This window comes from Coloeus monedula, assembly GCF_965178545.1.
Source record: "Coloeus monedula genome assembly, chromosome: 4".
NCBI lineage: Eukaryota > Metazoa > Chordata > Aves > Passeriformes > Corvidae > Coloeus > Coloeus monedula.
Window position 1 is genome coordinate 70413658 of NC_138784.1, and position 21171 is coordinate 70434828.

Consider the following 21171-nt stretch of genomic DNA (forward strand, 5'->3'; position numbering starts at 1 on the left):
TGTTTCTATGTTACCCACGAGTGGGTTCCCACTGACAGAAGCAAAAAAGTCAAAATGCAGTATTGTTTCCTTTGCTTATTCAAAATACTACTGTATTCAGAACGTTTCACCTTCAAAGTTCAGACTGTATTTTTTAAATCTAAACTAACATCACTGTTACTAAAATTTGTTTTCGTGGTGTATTTTCTTTCTGCCCCTGAGAGCTTCTGCTGCCTTAATGAACTGCTCAACCTAACAACTCATTCCTTCAATGTCTTTACTTCTTTTCATTCTAGTCTTGCACTTCTGGAAATCCTGACACACCACAATGCACAAATGCTGTAACTCTCTCTCTTTCTAGTTAGCTCCTTGCTATCTAACAGCAGATAAGGGTTTGCTTCTCCTTGTGCTAATGACTCACAGAATTTCCTGTCCAAGGATTGAGACCTGCTCTGTTACCCACTCACCCAACTTGTGTAGCATTTTAGGCACCTGGTGTGACTCTTGGAGTGTCCTGTGCAGGGCCAGGAGCTGGACTCGATGATCCTTGTGGGTCCCTTCCAACTCAGGATATTCTATGGTTCTATGATTCTAATTTCTGCTTCTCTTTTCCCCAAAGCAAAAGCAATTCAGCACTGTGCAGAGATGTCCCAGCCTGCATGCAGAGAAGAGCAAGGCACACAGATGGAAAACAGCCTCACATGCATCCAAAATTGGTGGGAGAAACAGAGTTAGCCCCCAAGACAGCAAGTGCTCTGCCTTGCTCCTGGGAGCTGTAAGCCATCATGCAAGAGCAGTGTTCTGCAGGCAGTCTGCAGCAGCTGACTGAGAAAAGCTGTGCTCAAGCTCTCCCTTCCTACCCCAGTATCCCTGTGGAGCTCCATGGCACACCAGTGGGGCTTGGGGCATTGAGCTGAGCAGCACTACAGAAATAGCTTTGTCTCCCACCAGGAGGATCAAACAGGGTCGGAACACTTGAGCATCCTTCATCTGGTTGGATAACCAGACCTGCACAGCCCGTGGGGCACGGGGGAGTGGTGTGTAATAAGGTCAGGTTTGGGCCACGTGAAACTCAAAACACGGGGTCTGTTCTTCCCTTGTGTGCACCGTCATAGTGAAAAACTGTGGGTTTACGTAATCATCAGCGTGCAGTCAAGGCTGGTGATTGCGCTCTACAACTTCCTTGGCTACAGCTGCAGCCAAAGCAACGTTACTCTTCAGCTTCCTTTTTCTAGTTATCAGCAGAAATTTAAAGCAGAATATGCCTTGATTAGATAAAGCTATTCAGGATATGCAGGAGGTTGTGCAGTTTGCTAGAGCAAAGTGGGAGAAACATGATTTCATGTTCCTGTGATGGATGTGCTAAAGCAGTGATGTGAAACATCACAGAACAGAGGTTACAGAGGTTATTTCTGGGTCAATATGGAGTGAATGAATAAATATGTGAATTAACTAGGATGAAATACTAAAGCAGGCTTCAGAGATGATTTTGGGACCTGTCTCCCGAAGTGAATGCACACCCTGCCTGTGATCTGCCCTTTCCCACCCACCATGACTTTTCATCTGCAAGTGCTGGATCTAGTTAAACTCCACTTGTTTCTTTTCAGAAATGTCTCTGGCTCACAGTGAGTTTAGATTACTTAAACACTGCTTGCCCAGGTAACTGAGAAGAGCAAGGAGGTGCCAACTTCACCCTGAAACCAGGAAAGGAAAAATGCTGGGAAAAATCCTGTGGTGGCAAGAATGCTGCTCTGGGGCAGTCAACACTGGGGTCAGCCTGGGATGCCCATCTTCCATTTGGCTTCATTATTCTCCCACTTAACCTCAATGTTTTGGTCCTTTATCCTTTGTTTCCCAATAAAGACTGATTTTTTTCCTTTCTGCAGATGACAGCTGTGCTCAAACCATCCCTTGGGATTTCTCACCCAACAGTGGTGCCTGAAGCTTTCAGGAGTCATCCTGCAAGGTCCCTGCAATGGGAATCCTGCTTTAACAACTCCTGCACTGAGAAGAGCACCAACAGCCACAACAGATTGCATTCCTGGCCCTCAAGGAAAGAAAAAAGAGAGAATCCACAACATTCTGCTATAGAAATGGCTCATTCCCAGGCATGGGGAAGCATTTATTTGATCAAGCAGCACTAACACTTCCGTGGAAACAGAGGAAACAGAACCTATTTCCACACACGCACCATCCCAGGAAACTCCCAAGTGCAAATAAGCAGCATGATATAAGGTATTCCACAGTCACCTCACCAATTTGTCCCTTGGACTGGATTTTTAACTTTACGAAGACATTTTGTAGAAAATTGTGTAAGAGAACAGGAAGTATCAGGTGTAACAGGCACTTCTCATTGTTAAGTATTCCCCAACATGAAAAAATTGTTTAATTGTTACCAAACTTATTCCACCTTTGTTTTTTTTCCATTTTGGAGAATTAAGAGTCTTAAGGATCTGGCTTTTGTTCTTCTTCACAGGAGGAGGCACTAAACATGACTGACATCCAGAGCAATCAGTCCATTGAAAACTCAGATAAATGTGTGGGTCAGAACATCTTCCTGCTGCTGATTGTGGAGGGTTCCAATGCCAACTGCTGGGGCTGGTAGAGGAGGTCTGCTCACAAGACGGAGCTGAAATTTGAGTTGTGGGGAAATTGTTAATGAAGGACAGAATCACATCTCGAGGTCCTGATGCCACAGTGATATCTGCTGTCAGATACTGGGCAGTCCCAGCTGGAGGTAATGCAGGAAGTTATCCCCCCATCTCCCAAAGACCATGGCTCCAAGGACATTATAGTGCATGATCTGCCAGAGCAAATGACACCTCTGCATTCTCCTCCTGTTCCCCTACCTGGGATCTTTCATTATCCTGTCTACTTTGACTGAACACCATGTAAAATAAAGCTCCAGTCCTGCTCTTCACCAATGGTGCTATAAAGAGCAGAAGTAGCTGAAATTAGAACACATATTTGATTTAGGCATCAGAATTAGGTTTATGTTGTAAGCACCTTTGCATTCAAGGAGAACTTCAAACTTCATTTTAAAGACTAAAACACCTGCGGGACATCTTACCTTAAGCCCCAGCTGCTTTTCAAACCGTGGAGACACAAAGGACCATGGACCCATGTTCTGTGGTTCTTCCTGACTCCAGATGAAGACTAAAGGAAGGATAAGGGTACATAACAAACATACATATTTATCTTTCCAGCAAAGAAAGAAAAAAAATTTTTGTTTTCGTAGCACCTCTGTTGTTCTGTCTTGCCACTACCTTTGAAATGAAGGCATGCCACACTCAATTCCCTTGCAGGTCACAGCTGAATTCAAACCCAAAGTATGTCCACCATTAGGGTATACTGTGTGTATATTCTGCTTTTCTACTGCTGTTTTCAAAAGCTACTAAAAGGGCTGGACTGCAAAGACCAATGCAAAAAAAGTCTCAAATCGTTCGCTCTAATTTTCCGTGCTGCTTCTTGGAAGCTAACAATAGCACAGAAACAAGTTCTTTTAGCACAAGTGATAAACATTTCTGGAACATCCCACTCCAGAAACACTTGGATATATGAGGGAGAGAACAAAGAGGAAAAAGCCACTAAAGCTCTTCATCTTAAAAGGCAGGCAACAGATTTAGTTCAGAACTTCAAAGAGACTAGAAAACAAAGGTAGAAGCCTGGCGGACCTTTTGCATGGTTGTATTTGCTCAACACTTGCTGTAGAGCTTCCAGGGGGAAAGGACAGAGCTCTTCAAGTCTCAGAATAGCTGTGCTGTGCTGCTTCTCTCCCAGTGTTTCTCTTTGCTTCACCAGAGCGTAGTAATGCTTTCCAGAACACAGCACCACACGAGTGACACTAAAATAAAATAAGAATGTTTCCAAGTTTAGTGTTTTACAGAAACTTGATGCAGAACAGCTTCACACTTCCAACCAAAGCAACCACTCAAACTTCAAAGACAACTTTATAAAGCTAAATTGCTTCCCTTAGACCATCTTTTCTCTTCTTTGCTTTCCCTTCTCTCCCACTCCCCTCCAACAGCTGGCAAACTAACCTTTGGGCACAGCACGCCAGAGCTCAGAGGTCCTGTTTCTTCAGTAATTCTGGGAAAGTTACCTACCTTACAATGGGATTGATCTCTCTTAGCCCTGACTATCTAAAAATTAAACACCCAGTCAAAGCTAGTCATCTCTGCACTCTCTGTAGAAAACAAACCAGAGGGAGAGAAGTCCCTCCAGAGGACAATTCTCTGCGATGCCAAAGCAGGATTGCCTGCTGGAGAGACACTACACCCTCCTGCAATCACAGAGGTCTTGGCTGCCTAATCTTACTGGACAAAGCAACGAGATAAACTGCACGCTTTGTGCCTCACCATCCCACTTAAAAAACCCAAGATGCTAAAGTACTTCCAGCCTTTTGATTGGGGGTCAGGAAGCAAATAGGAACAAGGCTCAGACTTGGGTACTACTGGGGCAAGGAGCAGATAAGGGAAAAAAAATTAAAGCTGAATTGGTCATAGTGATCAGGATTTACTGTAACATCTGAAGGGAGAGAGATAGAGATATACAAACACTTTATTATTGCCCCACCTCATAAGCTCAGGCATTCCAGCCCCAGAACAAAAACTCTGGGTTCAGTTTTGGGCCCCTCATGACAGAAAGGCACTGAGGTGCTGGAGGCTGTCCAGAGAAGGGAATGGAGCTGGGGAACTGTTGGGAGCACAAGTTCTATGGGGAGAAGCTGAGGGAGCTGGGGGGGCTCAGCCTGGGGAAAAGGAGGCTCAGGGGGGAACTTATCACTCTCTACATCTCCCTGACAGGTCGTAGCCAGGTGGGAGTTGGTCTCTCAGGTAACACACAATAGGACAAGAGGAAACAGCCTCAAGTTGCATCAAGGGAGGTTTAGACTGGATGTTAGGAAAAATTTCTTCACTGAAACAGTCAAGCAGTTGAACAGGCCTCCCAGGGCAGTGGTGGAGTCACCATCCTGGAGGTATTTAAATGTCTAGATGTGACACTTGGGACACAGTTTAGTGGTGGACTTGGCAGTGCTGGGCTAAGATTGGACTTGATGATCCAAGCTAAACAAATCTATGATTCTATGATTCGTCACAGCTGCTCCCAGTGACTGTCAGCTAATGGACATGGTGCAGAACAGGACCCACCAGGCTGGTAACTACAGTCACAAACTCCCGGTGAGGCCAAGGGCTGACAGACTGAACACTTCACTGTTCTGCAGACAGATGTTGTAACTACCAACAATTACCAGAAGAAAAGGAGAGGAAGTAAAACTAACCACAGTTGCCCACCATGAAACATTTTCCCCTCAAAGTCACCTCTTTCATATCACCTCAAATTTGAGCTGTTGGGTAGGAGAAAGGGACAGGACATCTCTTTTGAGCTTCTCCTCTAAGAAAGCAGGGCTACCTTTTAGGATCTACTAAGGAGTCACCAATGACAGGCTTGAATGTTGTCCCTGGGGCCATTTCTTCAAAACTTGATACAGCAGCCTACATGAAGGAAGAGTTGGAAGTTACCAAATCTTGCTGCTTCTCCCTCAGGCCAGAGTCAGAAAGAATACTGAGACAGGGTTTTGGTAAGTACAAAATACACGGTCTTCCCTGTCCTTCCCAGTCCCAGTGAAAAGTGGGATGATAAGGTTCCCAAGGACACCATCAGATCAGGAATGAACCCTACTTCTAGCTCACCTCCACCCAGCTTTAATCCTCAACCTATTTGGCCCCAAACACGCAAAATCCCACTGATTTGACCCCAAAACAGCGATCAGAGAACACAGAGGAAGAAGAACAAGAGGAAGGGAACACAAAAGAGAATAAAGAGAAGGAGAAATAAAAGAAAGAAGGACAATTTTCAGCTTACTGGGAGCCTGAGTAACACTTTGGGGGAAGCAACAATGAGAGGTTTCCTGAAGTTTCGGACCATTTGCCGCCGGAGTAAATGGAAATACTGTGCTGGGGTGGTGGGATGCACGACTGACATGTTCACCTGGTCACCATCAACTCCTTCTTCTGAGCTGTCACACATCTGTACAGGGGAACACAGCAATACCTTGTCAAAAGCTAACAGTGAGACCAATATGGAAGAAAAAATCCAGGCACAAGAGGCACACTGACCTGTATAGGAGCAGATTAGCAAATACCCAAATTCAGACATTGGTTGCAAGAGAGGAACAACTTCAGAGAAGAAATGGGTTTAGCATTTAACTGGCAAGATTACATCTGAACTGCCTCTTTTGAGCACGTTGCAACGAGGGCACCGGGAATCCCCATTTTGTATTTTTGCAGCACAGCTCCCAGAGCACCGACTGCCCGTGCTGTGCTGGGGATATGTGACCCTGAGAGGTGTGGTGGGTACCTGTAAGAACCGTTCCATCCGGCAGGACGAGTGCTCAGGGCCTGCACCATCATAGCCATGGGGAAGAAGAATTACTATCCCACTCTGAAGAAGCCACTTGGCCTCACCTAGAAACACAGAACGAGAAGGAAAGGATGATTTCCACAGAATATAAAGCCACAGAACACATTGCTTTGCACAAACTACTCAGGAAAAAGAAGAGCTAATTTCCACATCATTAAATACAAGCCTGAAACATGCTGCTGGCATTTTGTCCTGAGGTTCTCTACAGTGAAACAACACACATTAGGTGAACTGAAGTTTCTGAAATCATCATGTAGCTCTGGGCTCCCAGGAGACTTATGTCTCCACATGGAGCACATGACAGTGAAATTTTAAAACTTCATCTCTGCATGTGTGATCCCAGCAGCATCCTGTGAGCCAGTCCTGGCTAACACAGCAGTGCTCACTCCCCTGAGCTCTGCCAAACCTCCTGAACAATATAAGAGATCACAGTCAAATCCAGAAGGTAATTCATCCCAGCTTCAAATACATGTGGGTGGGATAAGAGGGCCTCTGAATTTCCATCTATGACTACAGAGGTTTTATATCTGAGAACTCAGAAAACCTGTTAGAGTCAAACTTAGTAAGGTGTTGTTGTGGGGTTTTCTGTTTCTTTGTTTTAAATAATCACTATTTTCCTTCTCTATTGCTTCAGGAATTTTTCAGATGCTTCATAAAGGAAAGGTACAGTCTATAAAGCTATCAACCATATATAAACACAGTAAAATAAATGCGGGGGAAGAAAGGCCATAAATATAATTAATTGTCCTTTTGTAATGGCTATACTCTGCCAAGGAGTCTGTCATTTTCAATGTACTGTCTTCACAGAAAAGCTGCGCAGAAGTCAGGACCTCACAGGCAAGCTTACAGAACTCCTTGAGAAAACAGCATTCTTTGCACAACATGTTGCCCTTTTACTTGAAAGAGGAAGGATTTTCTAAAAAAGTGCATAATACAAACGATTGATTCTTAAATATATTAGTTCCTTGTACACTCACCTCCAGAAATGAAAGTGTCAAATATTATCTGGGCTCCATTAAAGAAGTCTCCAAACTGAGCTTCCCAAATTGGCAGTAACTTAGGGCTCTCAATACTCATTCCATATTCAAAACCAAGCACAGCTTCTTCAGACAAGGGACTGTTACTCACCTAACAAAAGGAAATTGTTGGGAGGGGTGGGTGAGGACAAAAACAACCAAGGGTTAAGAACCCTTGGAATCAGGCAATCACTGCTGGGCACACTGAGGACATGAACTCCTAAAGGCAACTGAGAGTCTGATTTTTTGCTGTTTTGCTTTTGAACGAAGGCACTGAGGGGAAAAGAATAATACCTGATCTCTCAAGGAAAAGCAAACCCCCTTGTTAAAGTTGTAATTTGTAACAACAAAGAATAGGGATGCCCTGACAGTTTTTATGTCCCTGTATCTGGGGTTTGCCAGAACATACGTAACTGCCTGCATATGTCTCAGCAGCTTTAAAAAACGGATTGTTTCAGCACAACTTGAAGAATCAGGTCTTGTGGGTCACAGAACCTACCTCTAGGAAACCTTTCTGGTCTGGGGACATGTGATTCAGAGGAATGTAGGTATCATCTGTCTCTTGGCAAACCAACATCGCGTGTCGTTGGCTAAAGGTTCCTCTGCCAACATCTTGTCCACTTAGTCTGATATTAAACCCTTGCCAAGCAACAAACAAAACACCAAATCAGCAAGTCATGGAAAAAGAAAACATGAAGGAAATAATTCTATCTCTTGTTATATCTCTTCTTGGATTTCCCCTCATCAGCAGCATCAAATCTGAGATGCAATTCTTAACCAGCAACAGCTCCAACTCACAAGCACACAGATGCTCTGACATTATTTTGGGTAAAATGGTTCAATTTACTGAAGCAAACTGCAAAAAACTGTGCATTCTGTATCATATGTAAATGGAGATTTGAATTCAGGCTAGAGAGGAAGGAGAAGAAATAGTAGCATAAAGCACACAAAGTACTTGGGAGCCCCACTGATGTCATCTGCACTGCTCACGTGCTCATCTCTATGCACAAATGTTTTTGGGGAGTGGGAGGGAGCTACAGTTCTTTGAAGATACTTAAGACTCAGTCTACAAATATTAGTGACATATAGGATTCATATTTACCTTCTCTTAGACCATGCAAATTGTCAAATTTATACATCATATCAATCTTTTTACTTAGAAACACCTAAGAAATCTAATGTTATCCTTTATTGACATTAAAGCAAAAATATTTTACTGTCTGCTGTCTAGTTGCCTCTTACCTTGGCTCAGCAGAGAACCAAATGCTAAAGTTTCAGCTGTTGCCCAGTCCAGCTTTTTTCCTTCCTCTATTTTTTGAACTCTTGACTAAACAAGTAAAGAACAAGAAAAAATTACTATTTTGTCTTTTTCCATCTGTAGCTCTTTTGGTGGCCCAGACTAATATTAGAAGCTAGGAAAAACACTACACACTATGGAGAGAAATGCTATATTCCTGCAGCCAGCTTAGGTTGAATTTGAATACAGTCTTATTTCAGCACATCCTGAAGAAGGTTGCCTGAGGACCACAAAACCATGGATGATCCATGTGTTCACCTCCCAGTCAACAAACTGTGGACTGATTAATTAATCCTAGTCTGAAAATATGAAAAATCTTAGCACAGCACAAAGTGTAGTCTTGGCAGACTTCTGGTCTGTCTGGTTAGCAGTGATGAAAGATACCAGGTGTAAGTATTTCAGTCTCCAGAACTCCTCCCTATTCTGGCCTCCAGAACTGCAGACAAATGATCACACTGAGCTGTGGAGTTCTTGCCTTGGGCTGGGAAGACAAAAACATCGTCTTTTGAAATACTCTACTCACATCCTCTCTCTGGCTGCCAACCAGACACCTGCACACACTCATCATCCATCAAAGGGAAACATTCACAAACCCAAAACCGACCCAAACCAAACACAAACTTAGGAGCTATCAAACCCCGACTGTCAAACTTGGCCACATGTTGTCTTATGTTTATATATATAAGTCATAAAACACTCACTACTGGCTTTAGAAACTGTGTACACTATTGCCAGGTTCCTGAGTCATTCCCTCACAAAGTACTCATTCTAATTACCAACTATATAAATATTAGTAAGTTATCATAATAGTTTCTTTCTACTTGTAACAATAATAAACTGTATATGAGCTTTTTTCTTCATTGCAATAAAATATTGTTGAAATAACAAACTAAAGTATATGGTCAGACCTGGAGAGGAAGATACATCTTCTTCAAAACTGGAGGAAAAATGGCATCATCTCAGCCTTGAAACAGAGTGAGCTGTTTTTCCTAGAGAATACCATGCTATTCTTTAACTGGAAACCCTGCTGTGTTTAGTCTTTTCCCTGTAACAGGCTGTACCTTTGAGCCATGGGATCAGAAGTATCATGATATTCTACTCACCTGTGCGTAGGTCTTCAGGAGATGGCTGTGCATCTGGAGCTCTTTGGGCACCTCCACAGACTTGACTCCAATGAACTGCAGGAGTGGCACAGGCATCCCGGTGTCCCAGGTGGTGATTTTAGCAGAAGGCTCAACAAAGCCCTTCCAGTGAGCCTGCAGGTTGGTAGGAGGTGGACTGTACGAAGTCATGTTGGCAAGGTGATCGTTCAGCTTGGAATAGCATGTGGTCTTTATCTCAGACACTTCAGCCTCAGTCATGAGCCCAGCAGCAGTGAGGTGTTCTGCGTATGTGTCTGGGATACTCTTACGGGATCTGCCAGGGAGGGAATCAAACCCCATAGATATTAAGCCTAAAAACAGTGTCACAGGAGAACAAGGAAATACCATCTTAGTACAGTCAGGTACCATGAAAAACTCATATAAACAGTGTCCCGGTCCATTATACTTATTTGCATGAAGTTCACTTTTCCTGGCTTTTCAGAAAGATAACAGTTCTCTTAGAGATGTGTTTTATAGTCCTTTATTAATAAAAGTAAAAAAAAAAAAGTGCTATAATTGGTAGTTAAAAGTAAAAACAAGTCAAAACCCCCTCTGTGCTACCATGCATATTTTCTTCAGGGAAATTCACAGTAGGATTTCTGCACTGGAGAGAATCAAGGCAACCATTCCACAAATGCTTCACCTAAAATACCAGAATTCACTGGCAAGTGAATTTTTGTGTGTTTTTCTTTGAGGGTAAGGATGGAATCTGAATACATTTAAATGCTTATAGAGATGAGTCCCCACTGGACACAGCAGGACCAGGCAAAGACAGGACAAACATCATGCTGGCTTCCTGCCCATTCTCCCACATTATTCACGCTTCTCCATGGCACACAGAAGGCAACTTTGCCCTCTGATTACCAGTGGTCAGAAATTTGAAATCCGAAAGCTATGTCCAAGATTGTTCTCCGAAAAGCACCAAGCCACACATTCAAGAGCCAACAGTAGTGATTCCCCACATTAACATCTCATTATCAGACTCACACTGTAGTGAAGGGCTGCTGACAGTGTAGCTGCATTTACATAAAGACCTGTGGATATGTCAAAGGATCTCACACAGAGACTTCTGTTGCAGTAGCAAGACTGAGGTGGTGCAGACATATTTTGGTGGTGCAACCCTTACCTGATGATTTTGTACATGCTGGGGTTGGTGAAGAAGGGCTCATCAAGCTCATTGTGGCCCCACTGCCTGTAGCACAGCAAGTCCACGATCACATCCCGGCGGAACTGGCGCTGGTACTCCACAGCCAGTCGTGTGGCACGGACAACTTCCTCAGGATCATCCCCGTTCACATGGATAACTGCACATCCAACGATTTTACCTGCCCAGGGATCCAAAACAGAACAGGAATCACACCCAGCCCCTTCCAAAGAAAGCAGATACACACCTGTTCCGCTGAAACTACAGACAACCCATATGAAGTAAATATAATAAAAACAAATCCAATAAAGATGCTCTTTGTGATGAGAGCTGGGGTAAGGAGGGGAGTCTTGCCTGCGAGAAATTGCAATTAGCCCAACCTGTTGTATTTGTCAGTTTGAGCACAACTTCTTTATAAGCACTTTTTCCCAGAGGACTTCCCAGACACAGTTCCTGCGTCATATTAATCTGGTAGTATACAGGGACTGGGAGAGAACTACTTGATTGCTTTTCTTTCAAACAGAAATTGAGTTTTATTTCCTTCTTATCCTAAGCTATCACTACTATGAATTCATACAGGCCAAAAGCAACTTTCTCCCTTATTAGTAGGGAATATCATTCTGTCCACTGCTCCTCCAGGCACAGGAATCTCTTCACTAAAGAGAACACTCTAAAGTTTCAATATCTTAACACCCTCTCCTGTATGGCAATTTGGCTGTGAGCAGCAGTGCTCCTTTGTACCTGTCCAAATTCTGAGAAACTAAGATACTTCAGCCATTCCTGGCTCATGTCAAGTTTTTCTCCCTAGCAAAATACTAAAGCTCAGCTACAGCCCCTCCTCACTGACAGGTAAGAAGAAAGGAAAACTAAGAAAGGAGGCAAAAAACCAAACCCAAACAAAAACAATCCGTAACACAAAACCAGCCCAGGGAAAACAGTAATAACATATGCTATCTACCTTATCAGATTTAATGAACCTACTTGTTTGGTTTGATGAAACCATAAGACAAACAGTTGACGTTAGGTCAAAAGCATACAAAAGTGTATTTTTACTTATAGGAGACATATTCAAGATAACTAACTATTATGTCTCTGATCTTACTGATAATACATCTTATAATACCTTTTCAAAATCTGTCAATAATATGACAGAAACTAGATGAGTTATAAAGATTTCACCGAAATCTTGCAATTATTTTGTCACATCCTGTAAAAATGTGACAAGATTTCCCCTTGATATTTAGTCTTTGCCATAAAGAAGATAGGGGAGGGCGTATTTTTAGCACCTGAATTGCTGCTAGTAGGAGAGAATAATCAATAATAATTTTAATTTCTACTCTACCATGAAACTGGAGTTATATTAGTCTCTCCCTAGAGCTGACAGGCTGTTGCTATAAAAAGTCCATTGCACAGCTTACACTTTCTGACACAACAGGCAATTGCTTGTGACTCAATCCTACATACCAATGTCACTGCAGTACAGAGACGACCTTCCTCGCTCTGGAGGAGTGGTATATCCCAGCTGGTTATTAACAATCAAATGGATGCTCCCACCAACTCTGAAATGTGGTAGATTAGAGAGGGTCAGTGTTTCAGGAACAACTCCTTGTCCAGAGAAAGCGGCATCTCCATGAACCTGCATCAGAGAAGAAGATGGAAAAGTCTCATTAGGAAACACTGGAGGAACAGCAAAATCAAAACCATAACTCATTAAGCAAGACCTTCTAAATTGAGTACATGGAACAGATACAGTTCCAGCTGGACCCACTTCTTAATCCCTCTCAGAATACTGTTTTCATAACTTGAGAGTTTAAATGGCCTTACCACTAACACAACGTCATAGCAGCCAACAAATGTACATAACTGCCTGATGTAATCCCTACCTGGAACTGACTATAACCTCTTAAAACTGTTCCACAAGTGTCCAGGTGACTGCAAGTTTCCTGGCTATGGCAAAGCTGCAGCAGAGGCAAGCCACTGATCCCTGAACAAAGGGAGCCACAGTATTCACTACACCTTTGCTGAAGTTAAATGTTGGTGAATTGTGACTGATGCCCATTTCCACCTTACCAAACAGACAAGAACAGAAAAACAAGTGGAAAATGAACCAAATGGAAGCACTCAACACAAAAAAAACTTTCAGAAGGAAATAAAACCTAAGTTCTTAGTTACATTTCAAAATAGCAATAGCAAATAAATATTGCAAATTAAAAAAATTGTTTGGAAGGGGAAGGTAGAATACTGTGATATCCAACCCAGGTTTCCAAAAAAAGCTAGAGATACTGGAGTGAATATCATCTAGCATTTCAATGTTTTGAAATTGGAGACAGTTCTCCATTGATGGATATGATCACAGCTTCCTCAGAATGCAGACTCAGTCATTTGCAGATCAAAGTAGCTATGCAGACTGATGTACTTTCTTATTGAAACCAATGACAGTTCTACTTTCTAGCTATGGAATAGTGGTTTCAAGCCTTCTGCATGTACGCCAAGGTAACAGAGGTGCAATCAACCACTGAAACAGCAGCACTGGGTTTTATACCATTCCAATACAGATTTTTAAGAGGTATCACAGTAAAACAAAGGTAACTACTGCAAGAGAGACAAGCCAGGGTCCCCACTCTATCCCTTACCATGCTACACTTGTTCCTGAAATGTTGGGTTTTCGCTTTTCCCTCCTGGTTTCTTCTGCTGCCTAAGAAGGCTACATATCTCGGTGATAGCATTTGAGTGAAGACCCTAAAACATCTGAGAAAACTTTATGGCCTTTAGCACATCCCCAAGCATTAAAGCCTACAGACAATGTGACTATTCAACTACACAAGACTCTTCATATGCATCTCAAACCCCAGAGGATTCAATTCCTGTGGTGCAGGTAGGATTTTACCCATTCTACCAAAAAGATGGAGACAGTTTTTGCTAGGACACATTTTTCTCTGGGCTGCATTAACAAAAACCTAAAAGAAAGGTCATAATCAACTTTAATTCACCAGACAGTGACGCTGAGAGTGGAATTTGTTTCTGGGAGATATTACTCTCAGATTTCGTTTCAAATCACAAACATCTGTAGTTGCCTGATATCCAGGAAGTGGAGTTAAGCTATGTGAGAAGGTGAAAAAGAAACCACTCTTCAGCAGAGATGACAATTAAACGCTGCAGAGGTGTCCATGGGCAGTTAACTGAGAAGAGTTTTATAATCCTTACAAATTCTGAGCACACTGACGTTCCAGAAAAGAAGACCTTCAGACCCTGGACAACGAAGCTCACCACTGACAATGGCACCTTAACTGATCTTTACTCATTCTCCCCTGAAGCTCTGGCACTGACGCTTGTGGAAGAAGAGAAGAAATGCCAGTATAAACCTCAGTTCAGAGTTCAGAGTATCTACACTTCTCAAGAGAAAGCACTGTAAAAACAGAAAGTCCAAAGAGAAACAAACAAGATTCTGAAACACAAGGTGCCTGCTTTCATCTCTTTTCTCAGCTAGCTGAATCAGAGCAGTTAACAGTTACAACTAAAAATTTGCCTGTTTTCAATCTAACTCTTGTATCTCTTGAAGACAATCACAAGTAATGACATTCAGGTTCCATGATACATTTTCTTCCTTTTAGGAATACTTTGAGTCAGTTTTTTACTGACATGCAGGCATTTAGCTCAGAACCAAATATTTCTCTTCTCTGTGATGCAATCCTCCCTACCACTGCGAATCCTAAAAAGTTAAATATTTCTTGGATAGAGAGGGTCCATTTATCCTGAAGAATGCTTGTTTAAAGAGGCATAGTATTTTCATTACTATGTGGTGAAGATCTAACGTTATGAGAAAGAAACAATAGTATCTTCTCAAACTAAGACATAACTGAAAGATGGAGACACACTGGGCAGCAAAAGCTGACTGCAATTGCATGCTCTAAAGCCTTATTTTTTATAAAAAAACAAGAACCCAAACTTGCCCAGAATATTCTGCATTCTCATTTCTGCTTTTTCACAATATCCACACCCTTCTAAGAGAAAGCAAAACATTTTTTCAACTGAAATACATTTTCACTCCTACATGTAACTTCCTCCATGTTTGTTACACTTTACAGAACATTTCTGCCCAGCTTGTTTTTACTCCTGGTAAAACATTAAGAGTTTGACTCATTTGTTTTTCCAAGTTGAATTCAATGCGAGAGAAGAAAATTGGTGGAAGGAACTATTTAGGATTGCTTCTACAGCTATACAAGTCAGTTCAAGGAGTAAAAACTAATTCCAGCAGTGTCTTCAACAGTACCATGACAAAATGACAAAATTCCAAATCCTCCTGAACATTTTTCAGCCTTGTTGACAGCTCTTCTCCAAACCCATTAATTTGAAAGGCTTCCAGTGGTGGTTTAAATACAAAAGTGAGGAAAGAGCACACATGGCTCTCAATGCAGAATATTATTAAAATAAAGGGAGCTATCAGAATCAGTTATTCAGAAGTCTTAGAAGTGAAATTATTTAAATGCCAGCATCATCAGATATGCCACCTGAAACTCTTACTTGCCCTCCTCTTTCCCTATAAAGAGGATCCCAGTTCTTGACATCATACATTAATTCAGTTTTGCTTGATATGTCTATGTACACTCCTATTGACATTCTAGTCCTGTAAGTCTTACAAAGATCAATTACAAATTGTAAGCAAAATACCTGCAGGCAAATAACTTTGTCCCCGGGCTGTGCAGAGCTCTCTGGGGAGTAATCTCCATCGAGCAGAGTCTGTTGCCTTGCTCGTGTCTTGCCCACAGCCACTGGGTTGATGGCTTCTAAGTGTGAGGGGTTGGGGAGCAAGGTGACGTGCACAGGTCTGTGGGAGCCGAAGTCAAGATCTACAGATGATGTCAAGTGGGAGAGAACATCCCCAATGGCTGCTGAATTCTCTGGAAACTCACTCAAACCACGCATCTTGCGGAACATGAGCTGCATGGAAACAGATTTGGTTAAAACCCTTTTCTGATTCATTGATGTGTTGAAAGAAAAACACTCTCCTACTCCTGAAATTGCAAGGATGCTTCTAAGTAACAGCACATAAAACCCTTCATTAGAGCTCCTTCAACAGTCTCCTGCAGACAGTTCACTGAAGTGTTGATTGGAAGGGAGTACACTCTCACACAGGTAACATTTTATTGCTCCAGCATTTACAACATGGCAAACTTCTAGGGGTTTATTTTACTGCAAACAAACCAGGCAACTACCTGTGAGATCATAAATCTCTTACCTCGGGAGGAAGCTGAAGTAAGCCGGCGAGCAGATTAAGCCTTCCCCGATGAGGCATTCCAATGATGATATCTGTGACCCCGCTGTAGGCACACATCTTGAACAGCTCGTGGAAGAAGCCCATCATGCTCTCTGCTCCTTCACCACCGTATCGCTTCACTGTGGCAAACTTGGTGGCCAAGAAGTGATCAAACTCCTATTAAAAACAGGAGAACTTCAGTATTAGGCTATTTTAAGTAGCAGCCTTCTGTTTATAAAATTGAAATATAATTTATGTTTATACCCTTGAGGCATACAAATCTAAACATACCCCTGGAAAGTCTCAGCTCACTCCCCACCCCCACAGTCTGAGACAGGAAGCTATGACGACTATGAAAAATCAGCTCTTATCTCCTCCTAAGCAGAAAAATGTTGGATTGAGGACCAAACTTTCTCTGTGTGACATGGAAGGTGCTTCAAGAAGAACTGTAACACCAGACTAATTTACAAATTCCTTGGTAGTTTACCTGTTTTAGGTGGAAATTAAGGAATGGTGTTCTTTTACAATATAACCCATAACTATCTTGAGATACAAAGTGCTAGCAAAGCAGTGTTTAATTTTGATTTACATTAGGCACAGTCCTTAGTACATAGGTAGAATGCTTGAGAGAAGAAAAATAAATGAATCTGTATTTACTTCATTTTCTTCTCACTTCATTCCATTCACCTCCTCCTAGAAAGCTCTAATAAGTGACCAAGTTTTGGAAGCACTGGAAATTTCTTTAGTTTTTGCAGCTGAAGACAGAAACTCAATGAAGTCTGTAACTGAGAAGGGAAGACTAAGCCACACCCAAAGATCTGAGCCAAATGCTAGTTGAACAATATTAAGTTCTAAGGAATAACATACACAAAACTAATCACATATAAAAGCAGTTTATTTCCTGTCAGTGTTAAATTATACACTCTTAGTATAGTTCTGGTCATACTGAAATCAAAGTAGGGCACATCAGGGTCCCAATATCAACCTCCTGTGTCACCATCAAATTCCTCTAACTGCCAAAGAGGCAACAAAAAAAAGGAAGTGGGCCATATACTTCTGTTTAGTCATTGGTAAATATTACATTTAACACTCCTTCCACTTGGAAAACTGGAAACAGGGACACTTTCCCAGATCCTGCTCTTCTACCTTTCCAACCTTCACAGATCCTTCTCTTCTACCTTTCAATCCTTCTGGATAACATGGGAAGAAAAGGGAAAAAAAATTAAAACTTTTCACAGTACAAAAGTATTGGAATAAATTTTCTCTGTACATTTGAAAAGTGCATAAACATTTCACTTCCTTACAGAAGGCATTGAACAAAGGTTCCTTCCTGAAAAGCACTGTATTTGGCAGTGCTATATGGTAACACCTAAGTCCAGCTCTGATTTTTTCTTCCAAAACCTTGAGGGACAGCATACTTTAAGGACAGTAAAACAGATCAGCATGAGGGTGAGAGGAGAACACAGAGCAGCTAAGTCAGAGCACAAGACTTCACAGAGCTCTGCTCAACCTTGTGCTCCGACCAATAACATTTAATATGAGCTGTCAGATCATTAATCTTAGAGGATCTCACTTTTGAAGACTGATTATTCATGGGTTTATAGCATCATTATTTCAGTAATGGCTGGTAAGTAAATTCAGCAACAAGCTCCAATGAGATTCCTGCACTGCACTGCTTCAGGCAAAACCTTGTACTTCTTCCTCCTGCACACTGTCAAAGCCTTTCAGGACAGTGATTGTTCTTTTTCTGCATGAATCATGTCCAGAACAGTAAAGGATCCATGACAGACCCCATGACTATTACAACCCAGTAACAGGGAACAAAGTACCTGGGACTCCAGCATCAGTTTGCACAAGTGCTTTTTCTCTTCAGGTGTAAATGCTTCTTGCTTTAGCTCTTCAAACCTTTTAGCAAACCATTCTCTCTCCTCCAAAGTTGGAAGCTGGCTTGTTTCTATGGAAATATGCCCGCAGTATATATGGTCCAGGTAAGCCATCACATCCTCTACAGAAGCCTCCTCTTTTCCCATGTTTATAAGTCCTGGTGGAAAATAAATGTTATTAGTCAATTTGGGGGAGGAGGGGGAAGCACTAAGACCTGTTTTAGAGAAAATAAAGCATTGAGAGAGAACCCCCTCCTTTGTTTAAGGCCACAGCAAGACTCTAAGGGAGCCAAGAAAAGACAATTCTTGACTTCTGCCCTTGTACTTTCAAATCTTCACTAGTGTTAGGTATTATGGTAAATCACAGAATGTTACAGTAACACAAGTAATTAATGTTTAACCTCAGTAGCTGTAGGAACAAGTACAAATTTTCATGGTTTCTTAGGATGCTAGAAAGCAGCCTCTCACTGCACTATGATTTCTGCAACAGACATGTAGGCTGAAGTTGACAATTTCCTATCCAACAGTTTTCATTACTGATTGAGCCACCACTCAATATCTGACTCTTCCACAGAGGCCACAGCCCCTCAATAAATCGCCCATGAACAGCATTTGCTGTGATAGGGCTGTGGACTCACCTGTAGTAACAAGAGGACCCTGAAGAACTTCAGCCAGCTCTTGGATTTCAGGTACCATGTTCATAACAGCCTGGCCAGCAAACAGTGGGTTTATTTTGGCTGCTTTGTGGCCATGTTCAGCATAGGCAGTTATTAAACGAGCAAGAGCATGGTCAACTAAAACCAAAAAGAAAGCAGAACAGTATCACACACATGCTCAGATTAAATTCACTTACAGCATCAACACAGGAATGTTTTGTCCGCTGGCAACCATCAAGGTTCTGGCTGGAAAAAGAGCTTTTCTATGCAGCTGTTTCCACTTTATTAACCCACAACAGCTCCCATCAGCAAACTTCTACATCTGCTCCCCCGTCCAATTCTCAAGCAAGTACACTCTAGATTTCCCTCACAGCTCCCCTCATAAGTTAGGCTCCTGTACACATAAGAAAAGCTATTTCATTTTGCTTCAAATCTCTTCACAACAGGTATGTCCAAGTCAAGAACAGCACATTACTAGTGTATAAAGTCTTATTTCCTAAGCCAGCTCAATCCTATCACTTATGCTCCCTAGTTCCTTCCTGGAAAGACAGAAGGATTGGGCCTTAACAACAATTCAGGTCCCATGACTTCAAGAAACCAAAAATCTGTCTGCAGGAGCCAAGAGCATGTGCTGAGCCAAATGTTGTAAAAATTATCAACAAAGACAGAATTTGACCAGCTAAGAGGTCACACACTCATTACTGTCACTGAGCACAGGCACAGACCAGGGTGATAAACTGCAAACAATAAAACATACTGCAAGCACAGTTTGCTACAAATCAATGATACGAACCAGTTTATAAAGCATTCCTGATGTGGAGGGTTTTTTCATCCTGGTAGAAACACAGCACTGACAGTAGTCAGGTCTGAAGGCTTTTGTTTTCCAAAAATTGCAATTCTCAGACCGTATCACAAAGTTATTTCTCTGACATTTGTATTTCTATTGCCAACACTCTCCTCCAGCCATTACAATCACACAGTCAGCCCATTCAAAGCAGGCCCTTTTCTCTACTGGGTTCTACAGCAGAGGGACATAATCCAGACATAAGGCTAACATCCCCCACAATGCTCTCAGAAAGGAGGCCATTTAATGCAATTTAAAAAATGTTACATAAATATATGTTAATCATTAACAAGGAGGCCACTTTGTGACAGGCCTCAGTGTCCAGGAGTTACTTGTTTCACTCCTGCTTCTGGGCAGTGGGTTTAATTCCTACCAGAGTCTCCAGAGTAAAGGTAACGCAAGGACCACACTCCTACCTTGGAAAGTCTTCTGCTTGCAATCACATTTCTGCACTATAAAACTGAGCTGAAAGCAACACAGTTGTTGCTACAGGAGAGAGTTACCTGTATTTAATAATGGAATCATAGAATGTTAAGGGGTGGGAAGGGACCTTAAAGACCATCCAGTCCTAACCCGCCTGCCATGGGCAGGGACACCTCCGGCTAAACCAGGCTGATCAAAGCTTTATCTAGTCTGGCTTTGAACACCGTCAGGGCTGGGGCATCCACAACCTCCCTGGGCAACCTGTTCAGTGCCTCACCACCCTCAGTTTAGCTAGTTCAAGCACCATGATATAAAAGGAAAATGACAGGCGCGTGGCAGAGGTACTTCTATGAGCAGAACTCTCCGAGAGCCCATTGCTGAGGAAACTTCAGCAGTCGGTGCTCTCAGCCACTTCAGCCCGTGGAGCGGGGCCAGGCACCCCACGCTTCCAGAAGCTACAGCCAAGAGCTCTCGGAGCGGGTCTGCTCTGCGCTCTGCCCCGCCGGGAACAACACACGCGACACCTCAGAGCGCCCGCTCCGTGCCTGGGCCCCGCTCCGGAGCAGCCCCCGCCGCGCTCCCTCCGCCCGGCGCGGCCCCGGGGGTGTCCGACCTGCTCTGCCGGCGCCGCGCTGCTCCGCCGCCCGCCCGCCCGCCTCCTTCCGCGGTTTGTAGCCGTAGACGCCGCGCTCGGTGCGGTACCAGCGCCTCGGGCCACCCCGGCAGAGCGCGCAGCGCACAGCCCGAGCCCCCGCCAGCGCCGCCATGGCCATGGCTGCGCTGCCCCCGCCGCCGCCACCGCCCCCGGACCCGCCCCGAGCCCCGGGGGCGGCGCCCGCAGCGGGGCCCCTCAGGGGCTCCTGCAGTGCCCAACTGGTAATGTCCTGGACTGCGAGCGAGGGACGCCTGGAGTGCTGTGCCCAGCTCTGGGCTCTTCCGTGAAGGGAGACAAGGAGCTGTGCAGAGGGTCCAGCGGAGGACACAGAGATGAGAAGGGCTCTGGAGCATCTCTCGAATGAGGAGAGACTGCGGGAGCTGGGCCTGTTCAGTCTGGAGAAGACTGGGAGGAGATCTCATGAATGCATATAAATGTCTCAAAGGTGGGTGTCA

At 43.2% G+C, this 21171-nt stretch overlaps 1 protein-coding gene across 1 annotated transcript; it reads right to left on the reverse strand.

Annotated features, from left to right (window-relative positions):
* Positions 1-2073: 2073 nt before the first annotated feature.
* DHTKD1 (dehydrogenase E1 and transketolase domain containing 1) lies at positions 2074-20836 on the reverse strand. The gene is made up of 17 exons (XM_082279618.1): positions 20675-20836; positions 18777-18932; positions 18085-18296; positions 16238-16432; positions 15670-15939; positions 12466-12637; positions 10984-11182; positions 9819-10131; positions 8661-8745; positions 7918-8057; positions 7380-7530; positions 6340-6446; positions 5845-6009; positions 5392-5474; positions 3654-3823; positions 3050-3135; positions 2074-2608 (listed from the first exon to the last, which is right to left on the reverse strand). Exons 1-17 carry the CDS (start codon positions 20832-20834, stop codon positions 2507-2509), a joined length of 2766 nt encoding a protein of 921 aa, XP_082135744.1. The 5' UTR covers positions 20835-20836; the 3' UTR covers positions 2074-2506.
* Positions 20837-21171: the final 335 nt, after the last annotated feature.

Bases quoted from the DNA above. Each gene is read 5' to 3' on its own strand.
- DHTKD1 (XM_082279618.1), bottom strand. From the start codon at position 20,834: ATGGCCATGGCGGCGCTGGCGGGGGCTCGGGCTGTGCGCTGCGCGCTC. The intron at 10,132-10,983 runs GTAAGGGTTGCA...CCTCCCTGGCAG, and splicing joins AGCATGTACAAAATCATCAG to ATCCCGTAAGAGTATCCCAG. The intron at 5,475-5,844 runs GTAAGCTGAAAA...TCCTTCATGTAG, and splicing joins AAGTGTTACTCAGGCTCCCA to GCTGCTGTATCAAGTTTTGA.